At 42.0% G+C, this 22,536-nt stretch overlaps 1 protein-coding gene across 1 annotated transcript in view; it reads left to right on the top strand.

The window, feature by feature from the left end:
• Positions 1 to 5,523, top strand: part of C9H10orf126 (chromosome 9 C10orf126 homolog) — a 33,132-nt gene extending 27,609 nt beyond the window's left edge. The window contains 1 exon segment of the mRNA XM_025397991.1: positions 5,215 to 5,523. Within this exon segment, the coding sequence (XP_025253776.1) occupies positions 5,215 to 5,523 (309 nt within the window).
• The last annotated feature ends 17,013 nt before the right edge of the window (positions 5,524 to 22,536 follow it).

Genomic DNA, 22,536 nt, shown 5'->3' with positions numbered 1-22,536 from the left:
TGAAACTTCACACACCTTTGGACCCCAGCATGTCCCCCAACTTTGCGCTTGCTGTTTCAGGTCACTTAAGCTGATATTAATGTTCCTTCTCATCTATTCCCCTCCCTTTTTGATGTAAACAAGAAAAAACAAAACAAACAAACAAACAAAAAACCAACTTTCATTCCCTTGTTTAAGGTCAGATGCCATGAGTGAAGAGGGCTGGTTAACAGTGAATATGTGGCTGGGCACAGTGGCTTACGCCTGTAATCCCAGCACTTTGGGAGGCTGAGGCAGGAGGATCACCTGAGGTCAGGGGTTCGAGACCAGCCTGGGCAACATGGCAAAACCCTGTCGCTACTAAAAATACAAAAATTAGCGAGGCGTGGTGGCAGGCGCCTGTAGTCCCAGCTACTGGGGAGGCTGAGGCAGGAGAATCACTTGAACCTGGGAGGTGGAGAGTGCAGTGAGCCGAGATTGTACCATTGTACTCCAACCTGAGTGACAGAGTGAGACTTTGTCAAAACAAAACAAAACAAAACAAATGCATGAGGGAGAAGCTTTACAATCTTGTGAATAAAAGGAAATGTGTTCTGAAGGCATCAGGTGGCTTATCTTTGAATCTCTGGGGCATTGTCACAGGACTGTGGGGCGTTTAAGCCCAGACAGAATTGTCTAAGATTATTAAATGAAGGAGTCCCGCATTCATGGTGACTCAAGCTGTTAGTACTTCCTTTCTTCTGGGATCCAGCCTGTTGTGGCCTCTTTAGTATCAGCAGTGGCTGCGCAGAACATTGCCAAGCCCTTAGCAACCTATTCAGAAGCTCTGTGGGGATGGCTGGGGAGTCCCAGGTTTGCAAATGCAACTGCGAGTCAGCCTGGAAAGTCGGCACCACGGTGCCCTCTCCCTGCCCGGCTCCTGCCAAGAAATTCCCAGCTACCCTGCTGTTTATTAAACAGCTCAGTAAAGAAAGCACAGGGGGCAAAACAGTCATCTATATGAGCAGAAGGCATTCACAAGTTGCCAGAGTGATTTTGTCTGAGTGTTCGGCCTGGAGGTGGCTGAAAGAGGAATAATGAAACTGAACGGGCAGTCCAAGCGGACATGAAACAACGATTACACAGTGGGTATTTCTTTGTAGTTAGGCACTCTCTTTGCCAGCGTGAAACTCAACTTGAACTTACTCAACAGTTTAAAGTCAGGGATTCCAGAGACTTAGCTTTGGAGAACACGTGAAGAAATACCCACCGTTCAGGGGCAATGCTGACATTTACAAGGCTGATGCGAAAGATCGCATGTGTGAATGGAAATACTTTATCATTACGGATTTATCCTCTAATGATGCATGTTTGTAAAGCACCTAAAACTAAAATACATAAAAAAGTTCTCAATAATTTTATACACACACACATCCAAAAGCAGCTGCATTTTTACAGATTAGCTATTTAACTGGTCAAGGGCAGTTAGGCTTAATTAATGTGAACTTAGCCACTAAAGTTAATAAATTCTCCCATGGGAGCTATGAATTGAGAATGTGAAAGGAAGTTCTCTATTTAATAGCTGATTAAATGACTAGTGCTTTCCTACAAAATCATTTTCTGGGTTTTGCAAGCTAACAAGGAAGCGTCACTTTGATTTTTTTTTTTTTTTAAATCAAGAAGATTTAAGACAATTTTTGCTCTGTAAAGCAACAAAAAAATAATTCATATAGACTTCATGGAAGATTTGTTTGTTTGTTTTTAGAAAAACCTTAACTATTATAAATATTTCCCTAGTTGCCTGTAATCTAAAAAGTCAAGATATTTGCTATTGGATTAACAATGCTTTGACTGACTCACATACTGATTTTGAGTTATTATTTCAGCTAAGATGAAAGAAAGTTTCATAAAGAAGGCAGTGAAAACCCAGGATCCCTGGTCCCCAGGGTGGTTTTGTGGTAATAAGAGGTTAGGGAGCTTTAATCAGTGACTTTGGCATCTTTACTCAATATATGAAAGAATTACGAAGGTTCCTTAGGTACCGAACTTCCTCCCAAGGAGGGAGCTTATAACTCAAAAACTTAAGGATTTAAGTGCATTGACTAAAATTCAGTTGTGAGAGAAGGGAGAATTCTTGTTTGAGAATTCCCTGCATAGTCATTTGACAATCACCATAAGACTTTCTTACAACACTTTACTGAGGTAAATTTAAATATAGTAAAGTGAAAAAAATCTAAGGCAAAAAATGTGATGACTTTTATACATATGCTTACAGCCACGTGACTACCACACAGTTCCGTGTTCCTCAGCTGAGTGCAATTCTAATCTTTAAGAGGAGGTTTTTGCTATGCTTGTTTTTTTTTTTTTTTTTCCACAGCCTGGCACTTAAAGTGAGCCAAATATTTCTCCAGGTACACTCAGCTGTAGAACTAGTGATCCTGTCCAATGCTGTAAGAAAAATAGGCTGTGATTAAATTTGTTAAGTAATAATTGTTTATTGGGGCCGGGTACAGTAGCTCATGCCTGTAATCCCAGCACTTTGGGAGGCCGAGGCAGGTAGATCACCTGAGGTCAGGAGTTTGAGACCAGCCTGGCCAACACGGTGAAACCCTATCTCTACTAAAAATGCCAAATTAGCCGGGCGTGGTGGCGCATGCCTGTAATCCCAGCTACTCGGGAGGCTGAGGTAGGAGAATTGCTGGAACCCGGGAGGTGAAGGGTGCAGTGAGCCAAGATCACACCATTGCATGCCAGCCTAGGCAACAAGAGCAAAACTCCATCTCAAAAAAAAAAAAAAGTAATAATGGTTTATTGGACTTGATTTTGGTGCCTCCTTGAAGGATTTTGAAGAGTAAGTGTGAGCATGTGAAGCTTTGCAATGAGAGATTATTTTACTCCTTCCTAAGATAGGATTCCCCTATAGTCTCAGAACAAAGGATAGTTCTGTGAATAGTGTATTTCAGCCTTAGGGAATCACATTTTAGTACTTCATTTTATAGTGGGTGGGTGAAAATTTCATTATGGGTGTTCATCAGTTCTCATAATTTAAAGTCATAAATTAAAAATCACTAATTTAAAAGGGTTTAATGTCTGCATTGTGGAAGGCATTTGGGATCTTGGTGTTTGAGTTAGTTTCCTGACCCAAAGACTCAGACGGTAGAAGTAGCATCTCCCTAGTCTCCAGCGTTCTTTTAAAACACAATTACAAAAGATAATACATGCAGTGCCTGGCACACAGCAGGGTGAAAAGCAAATGTAAACTCTTTCCTCTTCCCTCACCATCCTTCTCCTCCTTGATCCCACTTCTAAATGTCATAGCTGAGTATGGGTACCTGTGAATAGATCAAGAGATGTCAGACAGTGGAGACAGGTGAATCTTGAGTTAAGGCGGAGACGAGGGTGAGGTAGTGGTGGAGAACATAGGTAGGTTCAGGGTCTAGAAGGTGAGTTGGGCTGGTGTCCTGAAATATAAGCCGTGTTGGCAAACACAGGCAAGAGAAGGTCCAAGTGATGAGAGTTGATATTAAGGACCAATGGATATTGGGAAACAGTTGAGCAAAGGCAATTAATTGAGCACAATCATTCCATTCAATTCAACAAACATTTATGGAGTCCTTTCTATGTGCAACTAAATGCTCTAAGATTTCTGAGTTAGGAACAGCCTAGCATGTGGCAAGTATAATTGATGGCTGATTGCCAACCTTGGGCAATGACAGTCAATTTCTGCTCTGGTTTGAGTAATCTGGTTTGGGTAGACTAGGATGACAGTAAACACTGTGTTGGGGGAGGGTGTAGAATGGGGGAATGACACATTTCTGCATGGTTGCAACCAAAGACAGGGCTTCTGGGAGACCTGCGTTGTAAATGTTCCATCTCATTGGGCTGTGTCCATTTATATCTGTCTCCCTCTGGCGCCAGATTTTTTTGGTTTTATGTATTTCTAAAACAGAATCCTGTCAATTCCTTCTGAGGTCTTCAACTGGAGTTTGGGTTGGGAGGGCCATGCTGTGTAGAGTTTGGAGCCACGTGGGGCCTACCAGCATTATTAAGTTGCATTCTTTTGACGTGTGTGTCTCCCTTTGCCCCAGCCCTGTTCCCCACCTGTGAAGCAGGCTTTGTCTTCCATACATTATGGAATACTATGCACATAAGAGAAAAGAGCTTCATTTTCTTTTCAGTTTTTTTCCATACTTCGTCAACAATTAACCATGTTAGAAAAAGTAGAGCTGAAATAATCCCATCAGGAATTGGCACTGGATTTCTGGAAAACTTAGCCCTAACCACCTCTTTTATTTAGTGTGTTTGTCTAGGAATTGAGAAAAGCTTGAGTGTTGGTTTATCTTATGTTTCCGACTAAGAGCAATTTCATAAATACTAGAAACCTTGCAGGGAAAAAACCTATTTTCATTGAATGATTAATGCACTAGGCAAGAGAAATTTGAATGAGGCACTAGGCAAGAGAAATTTGAATGAGTGGAGACTAGAAGTGGGTTTCTTGATCTTCTTCTGCATGCAGCATTTTTTTTTTTTTTTTTAAATTTGGAATCTATCCTCAAAGTTTGGAAATTTGTTTAGGTTATGAAACCCAGTAGTCAGATGAATGTCACATCTTCATTAAACAAAACAAAACACAATTTTCTGCCTTCTGAACTGAAGAGTGGTGTTACCCATCTCTGTGGAGTAGGGGATGTGGGGGGCTCTCCAGCCTGTGCATATAGGATCTAACAGCACACACCCCTTTATGTTGAGGGGCCTCCCAGTTATAAGGCTGATGTTGTTTTTTATGACAAGAAACTATTTGCAAAATTTGATTTAGGATCCAATTAGCTAAATTTAAGATTATGAAAATGAACCAGAAAGAGAAGACTCTGATAAACAACTTTGGCTCTTGGGAGGCGGACCCCTCACATCCCATGGGGCCTCCAATCAGAGGCCTCGAGAGAATCTCTAGAAAGCCTGAGAGTGGGTGAGGCCTGGGCTCCTGGAGACTGCTTCTGGCCCCTGGCCTTCCTCCACTTTGGGAGAGACCATCCTGTCCTGGAAACACGCTCCGTGGTGACGCCATGGCAGGGTTGGCCTTCTGGAGTCCGTGTCTCTGGAAGCCGCATCCACGTCCCACTTCCTGGTCCGCACTGAGTGAGACTGGGAGAGGGTTTCCAGGGGCACTTCCGTTTCAGCTTGTTTCTATTTTAATGCCTGGAGACAATTAAGACCAATGTCTGTTGCCAGTATTTTTTTTTTTTTTTTTTTCCATAGTTCACGCTATTCTTAGAAACAGTTGAGCCAGTGGCGGTGGAGTCTGAAGGGTCTGGAATCTTTTCCTTCGTGTGGCAGCAACTTATTTTTCCTGCGGAGGCTCGGTGGTGCTTTTCTTGGGCTCAGGATTGCGGCTTGGATGGCTCATTCCCTGGGAGTGCACACACTGAGCCCTTTGGAAAGGCAGCAGCAGGGCAAGGATCAGTGGCTTGCAAAGAGGCAAAAAAAGCAGGGCCCGGGTTCCATAGGCAACTGCTTTGTTTACAGTTCCAGAAACGGTGCTTGTTCAACTATCCTGAACTTTTGTAGAAGTTCAAACTTGGAAACTGTAGTGATGAAAATGAGAACTGTGTTTTAAAAATCACTTTTAACTGTCTGTGAAGCAAGTCTACATTTTGGCAAAATGGGCTGCTTTTAATCTGGTCATGTGGGATTTAAAAAAAATTTAATTCAGCTGGATTTTGCAAAGCCCTTGCATTGTATGACATGAGGTTATTTAAGGTATAGTTTTGTCTTCAAAGAGAAGAAATAAGACAACGCATGGATTTCCAGAGTAAAAATAACGAGGGAATGTTATTACCCAAAAGCATGTATTAGAAAGCTCACTTGCAGTGATGTTGAACTGGGAACATTCCAGAAGGATTCCACGTGAAGCAGTGTTTGCTTTTGTATGTTTGAAATGCTCCATAATAAAAATGAAAAACTGTAAGAGCAAAAGAAATAATAATACAGATTATGAAGTAATTAAAATGAAGCAGAGAAAAAGCCTGTAAGATGCAGCCTAAATAAATGATACTTTAAATCAAGCTTATCCAACCCATGTCTTGTAGCCCGCAATGCGGCCCAGGACATATTTGAATACGGCCCAACACAAATTCTTAAACTTTCTTAAAACATTGTGAGATTTTTTTTTTTTCTTAGCTCATCAGCTATCATTAGTGTTAGTATATTTTACGTGTGGCCCAAGACAATTCTTCTTCTTCTGATGTGGCCCAGGGAAGCCAAAAGACTGGACACTTCTGGTTAAAATAATCATTTACGCCTCAGTCACATATATTAGAAAATGAGAAAGACTGAAAAATTTGCCAGCTACGTGCTTGACATAGTACAATAGAAAAACAACAGCAAAGCAAGCAGAAAGAAGGCAGAAGAAGGAAGGAAACCATAAAGATAAGGAGAGCAATTAATGAGCTAGAAAACAAAGTAATAATGCAGAAAATCAACCCAACTAAAAGCCGGTTCCTTGAAAAGAGTGATAAAGCCATCTCTGGCAAGCTGACCAAGGACGAGAGAAGAAAAAGCATGAAAAAGAAACAGAGCATAGCTACTCATGGAGATTTTAAAGCCTGTAAGAGAATACTATGGACAAGTTCCTGACAGTACATTTGGAAAGAGAGAAACCAGACAATCTCCTAGAAAAATATTAATTACAAAAACTGATGAAAGAAAAAGCTGGAATATACTTATAATCAACAAAAGAAGTGAATCAAGTTAATAATCTACAGCCTTCCTTCCCCGGATGCCTCCCCTCCGAAAACCAGGCCAGACACAACCAAGTTTACAAAATCTTCAAAGAACAGATAAGCACTACTTTGTCTAAACTTTTTCAAAGAATAGGAGAAGGACAACTTCCCACATCATTTTGTACGCATAACCTTGATAATAAAACTGAACAAGTAAAGTAGAGTGTAGCAAAATTGTAGGTCATTGTTAATTATGAACATGAGTGTAATAATCTTAAATAAAATATTAGTAAACCAAATCTATCAAAATATTTAAATAATACATTTTTGACCAGTTAGTGTTTATCCTAATGTTGCAGGATGGTTTACATTAGGAAATCTTTTTAATGTAATTCACCACATCTGTACATTTAAAGATGTTCAAATGTTACTGTATATTGCTTAATGTTTTATGTCTGTAAAATATAAAAATATAGTTAATTACTGTCTATCTCTGGTGATGGAGATGCTTTAGCTGACACTAAAATATTTTCTTTCTCAAAAAATAAAAAGGTAACTAAAGGAAAGATTGTGTTAAGGATAACACTTCTTAGATCTAGTGGATGAACCCCTTGGTCATTGTCATCGTTTTCATTTTTTCTGAATTGCTGAGATATTACACAACTAAACATGTTTAAGAAAAAAAGAGAAAAGGGCAAAATCTGGAACTTAGATGATATCCAGCACTGTTCTATTGATATATTTCATTTATACTCATTTATGCACTAAATGAATATTTCTACTAAAAATACAAAAATTAGCTGGGCATAGTGGCACGTGCCTGTAATCCCAGCTACTTGGGAGGCTGAGGCAGGAGAATTGCCTGAACCCGGGAGGCAGAGGTTGCAGTGAGCTAAGATCATGCCACTGCTATAACAGATTATCTGATATAATAGATTATCTTTTCCATTTAAAGTTTTTTCTTAACTAATCTCCTGCCCTACCATTATCAATGTGTCTCCATCCGGTGTTTACCAACACTAAAATTGATTCACTGGCACCTTTCTGTCTGTCCCTTCCAACTTTCTCCTTACCAAGCCAGGAATGTTGCCAGCCAAAGTTCTGCAATTGACAGGTTTGTTGGTAATGGTGGGTCTGGGGTATTTTTCTGCTCCCGCCCGCTAGTGTGGACTCAGATCCTGGGTCCACCTTCACACTGACTTTCTTAGGACTTAGGAGAGAGAAATCATCCTCAACCTTGGGGCTAATGATGTGACCCTTGCTCAGCGACTCTCAAACCACAAATACTCTTCTAGCCAAGGTCAGAGGTCAGTTACCCATGGGGGACAGGCGGGCAGCAGAAGGGACATCATAATTGGATAAATCTGTTAAATTTTCATATTCCCAATTTATTTGCTGTTCATTTAGGCAATGTCTGCTCTCTGTTCCTCAGCCCCTGTTACCCCTATCATCCCGAAGTTTCTCTGCATTTAGTAGTTCATCACACACTTGTTCAGGGTACCGAGGTCCACATATGAGGGTTGGCACTGAAATTGCCATGAAGAGTAAGACCTAGGCCTAACCCTGGCGAAGATTTCCCCTTTGTGGGTGAGACAGACGTGCACTGGAGGTAGAAACCATCTCAGCTGCTTTATTCTTTAGACATTTCTGGTTTATGTTCTTTTTACATCTTAGTTCAATTCCAGCTTTCTTGTGAAGGTTTCCCAGATTTCCCTCCTCTGGGTTCAAACATACATATCCATGTTGTTACCAGGTGTTAGCTCTGGCACTTAGTCCCCCCTGCATTGCGTGGGGAAAGACCACTGACATAGACAAACGAACCCGGGTCTAGTCCCTGATCCATCTTCTTAGCCGTGTGATTTTTTCCTTCAATTCTCAAATCCTTTGTCCTTTCCTTTGTCAAAGGAGGGTAATCCCCATGCCTCACAGAGTGGTCATGAGTATTCCGTGAGCTAATGTATAAGGGAACCAGCCTGGGGTCTGTCTCACCCATAGTCACTCATTAATTATTAGTTTTTCCCTTATTTTTTCATATCTTTATTCTTCATCTATCAAAGAGTTAGTCTATCAACTCTAATTTCTCATCTGCCTCTAAGGTGCTGAGATTCTGATATATTGTTCTTTGATTATCAGCAAACTAGTTATCGCCTATGTATATTTTATTTTCTGAGCATGATGGTAAGTTTCTTGAGAATTGTTATCATTTTGTCATCCTTGCTGTGCTCCAGGCAGTGAGGGCTCTCTGTGTATATCACTAATCTGTGTGTCATTTCTATGTCTGTTTGTTGTGTTTTCCATTACAAAACACAGACTCCTTGAGAGTATAAATTGTAAAACTTCCTGGCCATATTTCTTCAGTGTTTGCTACATTGTTGTACAAAGGGGAGTCTGAGAAACATTCAGAGTGGTAGGGAATGACAAGCCCTCTTCCACCATAGGCCCAGCTTTCTTTAAACACTATTTCTAGAATTACTTCTATTCAGAATAATTGATCTTCCATTGAAGCACTCTGTTAGAGTGCAACATTCCTCAGATACCCTGTTCTGATAATAGCATGATTCCAAGTCGTCGTCATTTTATTCATTTGATTGATCCTTGGAGCATGTACCCAGGAACTGTTCGTGGCAAGTAATTGAATTTCAAATCTTATCTCTCTATGATAATCTGATATGTGTTCCTACTGTGCTTTGGCTCCAAATATTATAAAAATCACATTTCTGAAATCCAAATTTTACCTCCAGGGATCTTTCTGCTCTTGTTAACGAACAGTTTGTGTACGCTGAACTCTCTGAAAGAGTTTAGTCAAACAATCCTCAACCCTTCCACTCTTTGAAAGCTCATTATTAGTACATACTAATACAAAACAAACAGCAAGTCTTTTGTCACGAGAAATACTCCCCCAGGCTGAAGGAGTTTAATATTTAGAAAATGACACTCACGCTGTCGTTCTTCAGAGAACTTACTTCTATCAGTAAACATATATTCAGTTATTATTTTCCCAGATAGCAAATATGACTAAAGTATTACAGCATTTCCTTGTTGGTGCTCAAACAGTCCAAGTACCGCCTCTTTAAGTGGGATCTTATCCCCCAAGTTAACAATTTAGTTAATAAGTGTTTAGTTTGAACCTCTTCTAACACTTAACACCTTGACTCAAGTAGGCCCTTGGTCCCTGGTTGTCTCAAGGATCTGTCTGAAGACTTTCAATAATCTAAGTTTAGTAACATTACTATAGCATAAAATCAGTCTCTCTCTCTCCCTTTTTTTTTTTTTGAGACAAAGTCTCGCTCTATAGCCTAGGCTGGAGTGCAGTGGCGCAATCCTGGCTCACTGTAGCCTCTATCACCAGAGCTCAAGCCATCCTCTTGCCTCAGCCTCCCGAGGAGCAGGGACTATGGGCACATGCCACCACGTTCGGCTAATTTTTGTATTTTTGTTTTGTAGAGTTGGGGTCTCACTATGTAGCCCAGGCTGGTCTCAAACTTGTGGGCCCAGGCAATCCTCCCATCTTGGTCTCCCAGAGTGCTGGGATTATAGGTGTGAGCCACTGTGCCCGGTCAAAGTCAGTCTTGAGCCAGTTAGGAAGAGTGCTGCCTGCCAACACAAGAGCTTTGAAAACAAAAAACAAAAACCCTAAAAGTTTAGCTGGGCACAGTGGCTCATGTCTGTAATCCCAGAACTTTGGGAGGCCAAGGCACTTGAGGTCAAGAGTTGGTGACCAGCCTGGCCAGCATGGTGAAACCCCATCTCTACTAAAAATACAAACAAATTAGCCAGGAGTGGTGGTGTGCGCCTGTAATCCCAGCTTCTCAGGAGGCTGAGGTGGGAGAATCACTTGAACCCAGGAGGTGGAGATTGCAGTGAGCCAAGATGGCGCCACTGCACTCCAGCCTGGGCGACAGAGCGAGACTCTATCTCAAAAAAAAAAAAAAAAGAAATCTAAAAGTTTGTTTTATAAGTAATGAAAATGTATATTACATCTCCAAATAGACTTCAAACCACTTGGCTTGCGTCAAGGACTAACTCTGACTGTCTAATGGCTATAACTGATAGCTTGGAAAAATTGTGATCCTTCTGTGTGCGGTGTAGGTGTGTGTATCAATGAGTTAAATAAATGACTTCTGTTATGTAACAGCTTCTCGATTTGTTTGAGATATTAAAGATTAATTTGTGCAACCTAATGAAGGAGGCTGAACTCCAGGTTCCTTAAAACAGGAGTGAGGCCCATGTGTAAGAAAAAAAGAAGGAAAAATCCTGATTCACCCCCGTCTCCCAGCCCTCCCTATTCTTATGGCCTGAGCATTTCTTCCCCAGGATGGAAGGGACTTGACACTTGAGGTGTCTGTGCCCTTTGCACCGTGACTTGTCTGTCCCGAGCACACATTTTAAATCCTTTGTTTGGATCCCTTCTCTAAAAGAAAAACAAAACCAACAAAAATCCCAGCAACTTAGCTGAGCATGATGGCATATGCCTGTAGTTCCAGCTACTTTGGAGGCTGAGGTGGGAGGATGCCTTGAGCCCAGGAGTTTGAGGCTGCAGTGAGCTGTGATTGTACCACTGCACTCTAGCCTGGGTGACAGAGTGAGACCCCAACTCCAACTCTTAAAAAAAAAAAAAAGAAAAAAGAAAAAGAAAAAAATGGTCAAGGGTGAGTTAGGTTCTAGAAATTAATTTGAGCATTCAAGATATGCATCAAAGTGGCCCTACCCTTTGACTGGGGTTCTGCCTTCTTTGTGATTTCTTGGCCGTGTGTTTCTTCACTCATAGCCTCTAGTTTTGATGGAGAGTAAGCTTGCTCCTTGTGGGGAGAGGGGAAACCCCTCTAGCAACTGTTAATTCAGTAGTGGGAACTTATATCCCATTTGCTCATTTTCAGTAAGTTTCTAAAATGGGGGTGTGATCACTGTTGGCATGCTCTCCCGATCAGTACTGAGTGAAGCATAATCTTAGAAGTACTAATAGCAATAATAATAATAGCTAACATTAATTAAGCATTTAATCTGTGTTAAGTGACATAGTATTAAGTGCGTATCATATGGTCATTTAATTCTTTTTTCTAATTAAAAAAAAAATTTTTTTTTGAGATGGAGTCTTGCTCTGTTGCCCAGGCTGGAGTGCAGTGGTGCAATCTCAACTCACTGCAACCTCCACCTCCCTGGTTCAAGCAATTCTCCTGCCTCAGCCTCCCTAATAGCTGGGATTACAGGTGCTCTCCACCAGGTCTGGCTAATTTTTGTATTTTCAGTAGAGATGGGGTTTCACCACATTGGCCAGGTTGGTCTCAAATTTCTGACCTCATGATCTGGCCGCCTCAGCCTCCCAAAGTGCTGGGATTATAGGCGTGAGCCACCACGCCCGTCGTCTTTTTTCTAATTTTTAATTTTTAACTTTGTGGGTACCTAGTAAGTGCATTGGCCCTTTAACTCTTATAACAACTGTGTAAATTAGGAACTATTATTTTCTCCATTTTATTGATGAGGAAAGTGAGGCTTCAAGAGTGTAAGTCATTTGCCTCAGTTACTAAGCAGTGAAACTGAAATTTGAAAACGCAAGTCTTATATCAAAGTTCCTGATCTCAGTTTTTTTATCATATGTAATGCACAATGTATCCTAGTTGGAAAAATGTTCATGCAATAGAAATGCAGCTGATGTCCCCCTTAACTCCCCTATCTTATATCAGTCATCTCCCAAAGTTCTTAGGAGATTCCCAGATCTTTGTTTTTATGCATTTGTGGTATATGTATAAATAACATGATTTCCTTCTGTGAGATTTGAAAAATATGAAACATATCATATCATATGTTTTAATATGTAACTAACGTTTTAAGAAAAATATAACAACTTATTTAAGAGATTTTTTTTTCAGTTTAATACAAAGATTGTGTTTTATTATTTCAAAATGGTTGCATGGTATCCTATATTATGGACGTACCCTATAATAGTCAATCGTCTCGCTAGTGTCCCATCGTGATTAGATTTTTTTGTAATACAAATCGACTGATGTCTGTTTCACCTGTTCTCAACTTCCAAGATTAGAGAAACACAATTAGAACTTTAGAAAATTGCCTATACAAGGCCAGGTGTGGTGGCTCACGCCTGTAATCCCAACACTTTGGGAGTCCAAGGCAGGCAATCGCAAGGTCGGGAGATCAAGACCATCCTGACTAACATGGTGAAACCCTGTCTCTACTAAAAATGCAAAAAATTAGCCAGATGTGGTGGCACACACCTGTAATCCCAGCTACTCGGGAGGCTGAGGCAGGAGAATCACTTGAACCCAGTGGGGTGGAGGTTGTGGTGAGCTGAGATTGCACCACTGCACTCCAGCCTGGGTGACAGAGCAAGACTCCATCTCAAAAACAAAACACAACAAAACAAAAAGAAGAAAATTGCCTGTACAGGTGGTGTTTGATTTTTAAAAAAATTTCTTGCCCCTTAATGTCCTGGGGTTATTGGAGGATACAGCGCATCTGGCCCAATTGTGAGGTCACATCACCCCAGTGAGGGCAAGTCCCTCTTCCTTGATAAAATGCTCACTGGTTTCTTTTGCTTTGAGAATAAAAATGACCTGGGAAGGAAATTTCCTTTAATATTCCAGTTTTAGTCGCCCCTGAACACTGGCCAGTGACCTTCCTCCTATGTGAACCATTTTAGCTGGGGAGAAAAATCCTATTGCTTCTTGTGGATGTATACACACACACAGACACAGACACACAGACACACACACACACAGACCCACACACACAGACACAGACACACACAGACACACAGACACACACACAGACACACACACACAGACACGCAGACACACACACACACACAGACACAGACACACACACACAAAGACACAGACACACACAGACACACACAGAGACACACACACACAGACACACACACACAGACACAGAGACACACACACAGACACACACAGACATACACACACAGACACACACAGACACACACACACAGACACAGGCACACACACACACACACACACAGACACACACACAGGCACACACAGACACACAGACACACACACACAGACACACACACATACACACACAGACACACACACAGACACACACACACAGAGTGAGACCCTGTCTCTCCCTCTCTTTATATATATACACACACACATAGATCGTACCATTATATATATATATCTCTCTGTATATAGATACATAGCTCTCTCTATATATAGATTATACCACTATATATAGATATATTTAGTGGTCTGTCTATCTATAGTGGTGTGATAGATATAGGTATATCTATATCTATCTATCTATCTATCTATCTATCTATCTATCTATCTAGTGGTGTGATCCGTATATATAGAGAGAGACAGGGTCTCACTCTGTGATTATATATATCTAGATACATATCATATGTATCACATATCTAGATCATATATATCTACATATATCTAGATCATATATATCTAGATATATGTAGATCTTATGTATCTAGATACAATCATCTCTCTCTCTATATATATATATATATACACTTCTCTCTCTATATATATAGAGAGAGAGCAGTGGTGTGATCATGGCTCACTGCAGCCTTGAACTTTCAGACTTAAGCAATCCTCCCACCTTAGCCTCGCAAGGAGCTGGGACTTCAGATGCTTGCCATCCTGCTCGGCTAATATATATATATATATATATTTGTAATTTTTGTTGATATGGGGTCTCCTTGTGTTGCCCAGGCTGGTCTCAAACTCCTGACCCCAGTGATCTGCTGCCTTGGCCTCCCTCAGTGCTGGTATTATAGACGCAAGTCACCATGCCTGGCCCTCTTGTAGATATTTTACGGTATGCTAAGAAAACTGGTTTTTAATCTTCCCCATCCAGTTTGTGAATAGTTCAGTAGCAGCATCAGTGGTTTCTCTACCTGTGGTTTCACTGAAATGTACATTTAGATCTTTGGCTTCCTTTGGATTCACATTTCCATGGAAAATCATGCGTTTCAGCTCCATAGCTTCACACCAGAAATTCTCCATATTTTCAACTTTTGCTAAAAATTTCTCTCTCATCCAATGAACGATTTTCCCCCAGCTGGACCCTTTGTTAAAGTAGTTTTCTAAAACACTTTTCTTATATCACTACAAAGAATAAGCTAGACTTCTTTACATGGTAGATCTGAGTTAACTGCAGAGGTTAACATGCTACCCTTCCAGGTGTCTAGAACTCCTTGTTAAGACTCTTGACTTTCTTAGGTATCGTTAACTCCTTTAATGATCAGGAATACTAATAAAGTAGCAAATTTGGCCATTTGTCCTCAGTTGTAATTAAGATGGTTTCATTTGCTTTTATCCCTCTTCCTCAGGGCTTTGTCAATCCATGTACAATACTTTCTAGCATCTTAGATTTGGCCATTTATTTTAGAGAGCCATAGAATTTGAGAGATGGTCATTCTTTCAGCTGTCATTTAATATGCATTTAAAAAACCCGTGTGTATTAGTCCATTTTCACACTGTTCTAACGATACTACCTGAGACTGGGTAATGTTTAAAGGAAAGAGGTGTAATTGACTCACAGTTGCACATGTCTGGGGAGGCCTCAGGAAACTTACAATCATGGCGGAAGGTGAGGAAGCAAGCACATTCCTCACATGGTGGCGGGAGAGACAGGAGCGAAGTGGGAAAAACCCCTTGTAAAACCATCAGATCTCATGAGAATTCATGTAGTATCACAAGAACAGCCCAGGGGAAAGTGCCTCCATGATCCAATCACTCCCCACCAGATCCTTCCCTTGACACGTGGGGATTATGGTTGGGGACACAGAGCCAAACCATGTCACTATGTGATTAAATGAATCTCCTGGGGATGGACTAGAATGCAGATCACCTCATTCAAGGCCAGTGGTGACCTAAGTTTCTGAGTCAGAAATTGGAGAACAGTTGCCATAAAAGGAGATCCAGGTTCTTTGGTCAGTGTTGAGTCAATGTGGATATTATCTCAGCTGCGTTTTTTTTTTTTTTTTTGGTGGGTGGAGTTGGGGTGAGAGGAAAGGGGATTATCACACACTGTAAACCCTAAATGAGTAAAAGGCTGTCATAGACCTTATGAGTGGGTAGATACTGAATGAGGTTTTGGTCACTCCAGTTGAGAGCAGGCCTGACCGGGTCTGAGTTTATAGGACTCTCTCACTCCTCATATCCTCTAGAATCAGGGAGACTGGGACTCTTCTCCTGAAGACAACCCTAAGGGGTTGCCAAGAGCCCCAGGCAGCCCTTGTGGAGCCTGAGGTGGGGAATGTGTTTCCCCCGGCTGGGGGCTGGGGGAAATGTTTTGTTGCTCCGGTTACAGAATGCAGTCAGGCACGTCGTGGCTCTGGGAGAGGCCCTTGCAGCTGTCATAACCAGGGCATGAGAAACTTCCAGAGCCTTCTTCACCCTCGAACTGAGGGCTTGAGCAGTCTCTTGCCTACATCAAACAGAGGTGGTATGATTTTAACTGTGCATTCAAAATCTTTGTGGAATATTCCAGACAAATCTCCCGACAGGAGACCTACATTGGAGACCACATTCTCAGATGGCTCCTGAGGCAGGGCCCTGAGAGCTGAGGGTCTGCAGGGGACAGAAAACCATCCAGGTCTCCTTCCGGTACTGGGTTGTACTCTTCGTGTTGTTTTTCCTTTCCTTCCTCTGTGTTCTTGCTCCTCTTTCTCTTTGGCAGAATTTTAGAAGGGAGTGGTGTCTTCAGGGCTCTCTTTTCCCCACCCCTCCCTTCTACCTGCACCTATTGACTCATCCTGGAGAGTTACATCGTTGGCTTCTAGTGCACCCTGGCTGGCTGACACCGAAGCTGGCCCTTCTAACAGACAGGCTCAGTAATTAGCCACATGGGGCATAGAACCCGACAGCTGCTGACTAAGGCGAAGTGAAGCTTGGGGTGTGGGTGCTAGCAGGGCCTTTGTTATTGCTAGTGTGGAGCACTGGAAAGCCAGAGGTACCGAGAAACAGAGGCAAAGAACTAGGAAACAATCTGAGGAAGCAGACATGAGCAGTTCCTCATTTAAACTCTGTTCTGTCATCCTCAGGCCCTTCCTCTGTGTGTGTTCCGAGAAGCACCACAACTAGGCCATCCTCTGCTGACACTTAGTGCTAAGTTTAGAAGGTGATGCAACAAACCAGAGAAAAGGCAAAAACATATACAGAGTTGCCTCCATTAACATTGGTTATTTTTTTTTTTTTCCATTTTTTTTTTGAGACAAGGTCTCACTCTGCCACCCAGGGTGGAGTGCAGTGGCGCAATCTTGGCTCACTGCAACCTCCACCTCCCGTGTTCAAGCAATTCTCCTGTCTTAGCCTCCTGAGTAGCTAGGATTATAGGTGCCTGCCACCACACCTAGCTCATTTTTGTATTTTTAGTAGAGATGGGGTTTCACCATGTTGGCCAGGCTGGTCTTGAACTCCTGACCTCAGGGGATCTGCCCACCTTGGCCTCCCAAAGTGCTGGGTTATTGTTTTTGATTTTTAACTGTATTCATTTATTTATTTTTCGAGACAGGGTCTTGCTGTGTGGCCCAGGCTGGAGTGCAGTAGCATGATGATGGCTCACTGCAACCTCAACCTTCTGGGCTTGAGCAATCCTCCCACTTTAGCCTCCCAAGTAACTGGAACTACAGGCAAGCATCACGATGCATGGCTAATTTTTAAAAATTTTGTTGTAAAGGTGAAGTCTCCCTATGTTGCCCAGACTGGTCTTGAACTCCTGGGCTCAAGCCATCCTCTTGCCACAGCCTTCCAAAGTGCTGGGATTATAGGTATGAGCCATTGTGCCTTGCCCAACTTTGTTTTTTATTCTGTGCTGGGTGTCATATGTATGTGACCATTTCCTACTTAATGTTGACAATATTATGGCTGCATGGAAAAACTCATTTTCCTCCAGAATGACCACAGTTGGAAACAATTAGTGATATAACTTTGATGATATTATACATCTAACCCCGTGCTTTCCTAGTGATCGACCAGCATTTATTCTCAGGGCTGTGATCGTCTCCACCACTCTTGGTCCAGGGGAAGACAGTCTTTCTCTAAGGTACACAGCCATGTTTTAAGGTACAAATGTAAACTGAAATTAAGTATTTCTTTAATATTAAACCACATGTCTGATTGTGCAAAGCATATCATTTTGAGGCTAATCCAGATTCTTTATTTGCTGTGACTCTTTCACCTCAAAACTCTCTTTTTTCCATTTCTCTTCCTCGCTGAGCCCTAGTGTGCAGGAAATAGCGTATCCTATATTTGCCAGTAATGGTTTTTGAGGTGAAATGTAAAAAAAATGATGCATGGCTTCTCTGAGACTCTGGGAAATTGAGTGTATTGATTTGTTTTTACCATGTGGTAAAAGGGGTTTTTGATTTATTTACCTTTTTAATCTTCAAATCTTGGCACAAAATAAAGGTGGCATGAAAAATGAGCTTTGAAAGGACAGATTTAGTTGTGGAAGAGAAACTGGCCAGGGCGATTTTTCCTACATTTCTGAGCTGTGTAAAGATGAAGGTCTGATAGGAGCTGACACTCAGGACAAGGCCTGGGGCACAGAGCAGAGCTCCTCAAGGAGGCAGAACAAGGGCCCGTTCATTCTGGAATGTGGTTTGTGGGAGCACGAGGAAGGAAAACCATTCTGCCCCAAAGTTTTCTCCCATCAAGTCCAACAGGGTCCGAAATGCTAACATGTGAGATTCAATCTTCTACGTAAAACACTCCTTTCCTTGGGTTCTTACCGAAGAAGAAGAAAAAAAAATCCAGATACTGAATTATATTGGCACTAACACTCTGGTGGAAATCTACTTAGCCTTAGTAGCTGAAAATATCATGGAAAGTATTTACAAATTTGTCAGTGATTCTAGTGAATAAAGTTTTTCTGGAACACAGCCATGTCCATTTATACATTTTCTATGGCTGCTGTTGGCACTACGACGGCAGGACTGAATCATTGTGATGAAGAACACTTCTCAGAAGGCCCAAGATGTTTATTATCTGGTCCTTTAGAGAAAAAAAGTTGCTTATCCTTTGTCCATAGTTATGCTTTCTAGTACAGTAGCCACTAGCATCATGTGGCTATTCAAATGTAAATGTCTTAAAATTAAATATAATTAAAAATACACTTCTTCAGCCAGGCGCGGTTGCTCACGCCTGTAACCCCAGCACTTTGGAGGCCAAGGTGGGCACATTACCTGAGGTCAGGAGTTCGAGACCAGCCTGGCCAACATGGTGAAACCCCGTCACTACTAAAAATATAAAAAATTAGCCAGGCATAGCGGTGGGTGCTTGTAATCACAGCTACTCGGGAGGCTGAAGTGGGAGAATCGCTGGAACCTGGGAGATGGAGGTTGTAGTAAGCCGAGATCGCAGCACTGCACTCCAGCCCGGGCAACAGAAACATATTTTTTCATTTGTACTAGCTACATTTCAGGTGCTTCTTAGCCACATGTGGATAGTGGCTACCATATTGGTCAGCACAGACACAGAACATTCCCATCATTACATAAAGTTTGCTTTAAACCTAAATATGAATGAAAACCTAATGTATTAATCAATAACATATTAATCTTGTGTATAAATCTACTCACAACCCAAACATACCACGTTCTTTGATCTCCATCACTTTTTAAAATCAAAGGTAAAAATCACTTCAGAGAATGAGTTAAACCCATTGCCTGCCTCTGAGCAGTAGGGTAACACCTCACTCTGAATAATCCTCCGGACAGAATTCTCTCTGGAAAAATGATTATTTCCTTCTCGTATGTGAGTCTTAAAAGACGCAGGCATTCGGGCTATTTCCACATATTTCACTTGACTCCTGCATTCACAATTCCTTGCTGGCCTCTGGGTAAGAGAGAGATTCTGTGAGCTGTGGACGGGGTTGCCCCATCTCAGAAGGAAGGTCACCCAACCCTCACAAGCCTGAGAACATTTTGACCGCTGCCTTGAGATGACAACAACGAACTCTTCCAAAGGGAGAGCTGAAGATCATCACAGCTCATCACGGCTGCTCGAGTGAGCTGCTTGCCTGAGGAAAGAGTTGAGGGGCTGGGGGATCATTGCCCCTCGTCTTGGCCAAGGTTTGGCTTTCTGCGCAATGAGGTGTGACTTTTTTATTGTTTGTTTGCTTGTTTTTTTTTTTTTTTTTTTTTTTTTGAGACAGGGTCTCATTCTGTTGCCCAGGCTAGAGTGCGGGGGCACGATCACAGCTCACTGCAGCCTTGACCTCCAGGGCTCAAGCAGTCCTCTCAACTTAGCCTCCTGAGTAGCTGGGGCTACAGGGGCACCTCATCACGCCTGGCTAATTTTTTTTGTATTTTTTGTAGAGACAGTGCTTCGCCATGTTGCCCAGGCTGGTCTCAACCTCCTGAACTCAAGTGATCCTCCCACACCTGCCTCTCAAAGTGTTGGGATATAGACATGAGCCACCTTGCCCAGCTGACAGTTGACATATGAAGAACTGGTAAAGGAAGCATGGGACCTGGAGAATCTCTTTCTGATCTGATTTGAGAATTATTTTTATATTAGGTGGGGTAAAAGCTGAGCTGTCATAACACAGACTCAACAGTACAGAAGTTTAAAAGATGAAGAAGTTTCTTTTGTACAACCATCCAAAATAAATGTTCCAGGTGCAGCCTATTCTGTTCCACAGTTATTTAAGGACACAGGTTCCTTTCAAGTCATTGCTCTGTCCTCCCCTGCCCCCTGTTCTCTGGGGGAATTGTCATCTGCATGGCTGAAGCTGATTATAGAGGCATGTCTAAGTTTCCACTTGTGAGAAGGGGAAAAAGCATGGACGAGACATGCCCACTCCCTGAAGGCCTGGGTTCCTCATTGCTTGGTCATGATCCACTGGACTGAACACCCTACCTAACTGCAAGAGTCGCTGGAAAATGTAGTCTAGACTGTGCTCAGGAAGAAGTGGAAAATGAATTTCAGTGAACTAATGGCACTCTCCACTGTACTTTCCTTTCCTTTTCTCACTTTTTTTTTTTTTCCCAGAAAGAGTTTCACTCTTGTTGCCCAGGTTGCAGTGTACTGGCACGGTCTTGGCTCACTGCAACCTCTGCCTCCTGGGTTTAAGCCATCCTCCTGTCTCAGCCTCCCAAGTAGCTGGGATTACAGGCACCCCCCACCACGCCCATCTAATTTTTAAAATTTTTTTTTTTTTTTCTTTTGAGACGGAGTCTCGCTCTGTCACCCAGGCTGGAGTGCAGTGGTCGGATCTCGGCTCACTGCAAGCTCCGCCTCCTGGGTTTACGCCATTCTCCTGCCTCAGCCTCCCGAGTAGCTGGGACTACAGGTGCCCGCCACCTTGCCTGGCTAATTTTTTTTGTATTTTTTAGTAGAGATGGGGTTTTAATTTTTAAATTTTTAATAGAGATGGGATTTTACCAGGTTGGCCAGGCTGGTCTTGAACTCCTGACCTCAGGTGATCCACCCACCTCAGCCTTTTCTCAGTTCTCAATGTTTTTTTCTTTTCAAACGCTATGACTCCATATCCATCAAGACAGTATATTGTTTCTCATCTTCTCCTAATTCTACCTCCCTCTCTTTCCAAAAAACAAACAAACAAACAAAAAAACCAAACAAAAAAAGCACTAATGAAAGAGAATTTATTTTTTCAACCTTTTTGTTAATATTTCAAAAATCACAAATTCCCAACAGACATAGACTGGGTTGAAAATAATTACATTTCTATGGAATGAGCTCTTTCTATCTAAATGCTAGACTCTCCCAAACGGGTGCTCTTTCATGTTTTCCTGGAGCAGGGGTGGTGTGGGGCAGCGACCTCTCATCATATCGTCAACAGCCAGAAACATAGATACAACTGGAATGTTCTCCGGAGCCAGTCTGCTGTGTGCAGGCCTCAGCATTCCGTGTCGTTTTGTTCCCTTCATTCCACTAGAGCGGCTCCAAGTCATGACAACCGGTGGGGATAATTGACGTAAAAGTGCTCAACCCCAAGTGGCCAAGCTTCCCCCAAACAATTGCTGGATTGTTCGGGGACCTGTTGATGCAACAAACCTTGTGCTGAGAAGCTTGCCCCGTAATTAGCAAGCAATGCTGTCAAGCCCATCAAATGGTTTTGTGTGATGGAGTGAGCGAGACAAAGCAGTCTCCTGTCCTTCGCTGGCAGGGAAGACAGTCGGTTTCTGAATGGAGCTGACACTTCTGTAAAGGGAACTAAGTGAATGTGGCTTCCATTTCACACTCGTGCTTTCCAGACTGATACCAAATCTATGAGCCTGGGCTCTCGAGTTTGGCTCTCTGGTACTGGGCTGATGGGCAGCAAAGTCTTAATGAAGCTCAGGGAAGGAAACAATGGCTTTGGGGTGTGAGCCCTGTTTTCTTTATGCCTCAATAACCCTGAATAACCTCTGGGAATTCTCAAAAAGGAGCATATTTTGCACTCACTCAACACGGAAAGGAAGTTCAATACGTGATAGTTTTAACCTTGACGTTGACTTTGCCTATTTGGGGAAATTAGAAATGATGCAAGGTGATCTCCAAGTTACTCAGTGCTAGAAGAATACCATTCACTGTGTATACTGTACACTGTGATGAAAGCAAATGTAAATTTTATATCTTTTTTTATTTGCTTTTATGAAAACATACAGTTGTAAAGAAACATTGAGGAGTGTTGGGGAAAGCAGCAAATGAGAAAAAACATGGGTAGAAATTTAACTTTTTAGGGCCTCAGCTGCCTTGATTGTAAATTGGGAACATTCTTTATATAATCTATAGAATGTTATTCAACCCCAAATATGTATGAACAGATGGATCGTGTCCTTTACAAAACATTGTAATATATATAGTTATGTTTTAAAAAATCCCTTTCCTTCTCTCTGTACATATAT

This window comes from Theropithecus gelada, chromosome 9, assembly GCF_003255815.1.
Source record: "Theropithecus gelada isolate Dixy chromosome 9, Tgel_1.0, whole genome shotgun sequence".
Lineage (NCBI taxonomy): Eukaryota > Metazoa > Chordata > Mammalia > Primates > Cercopithecidae > Theropithecus > Theropithecus gelada.
This window is presented reverse-complemented; position numbering and strand designations above follow the sequence as displayed.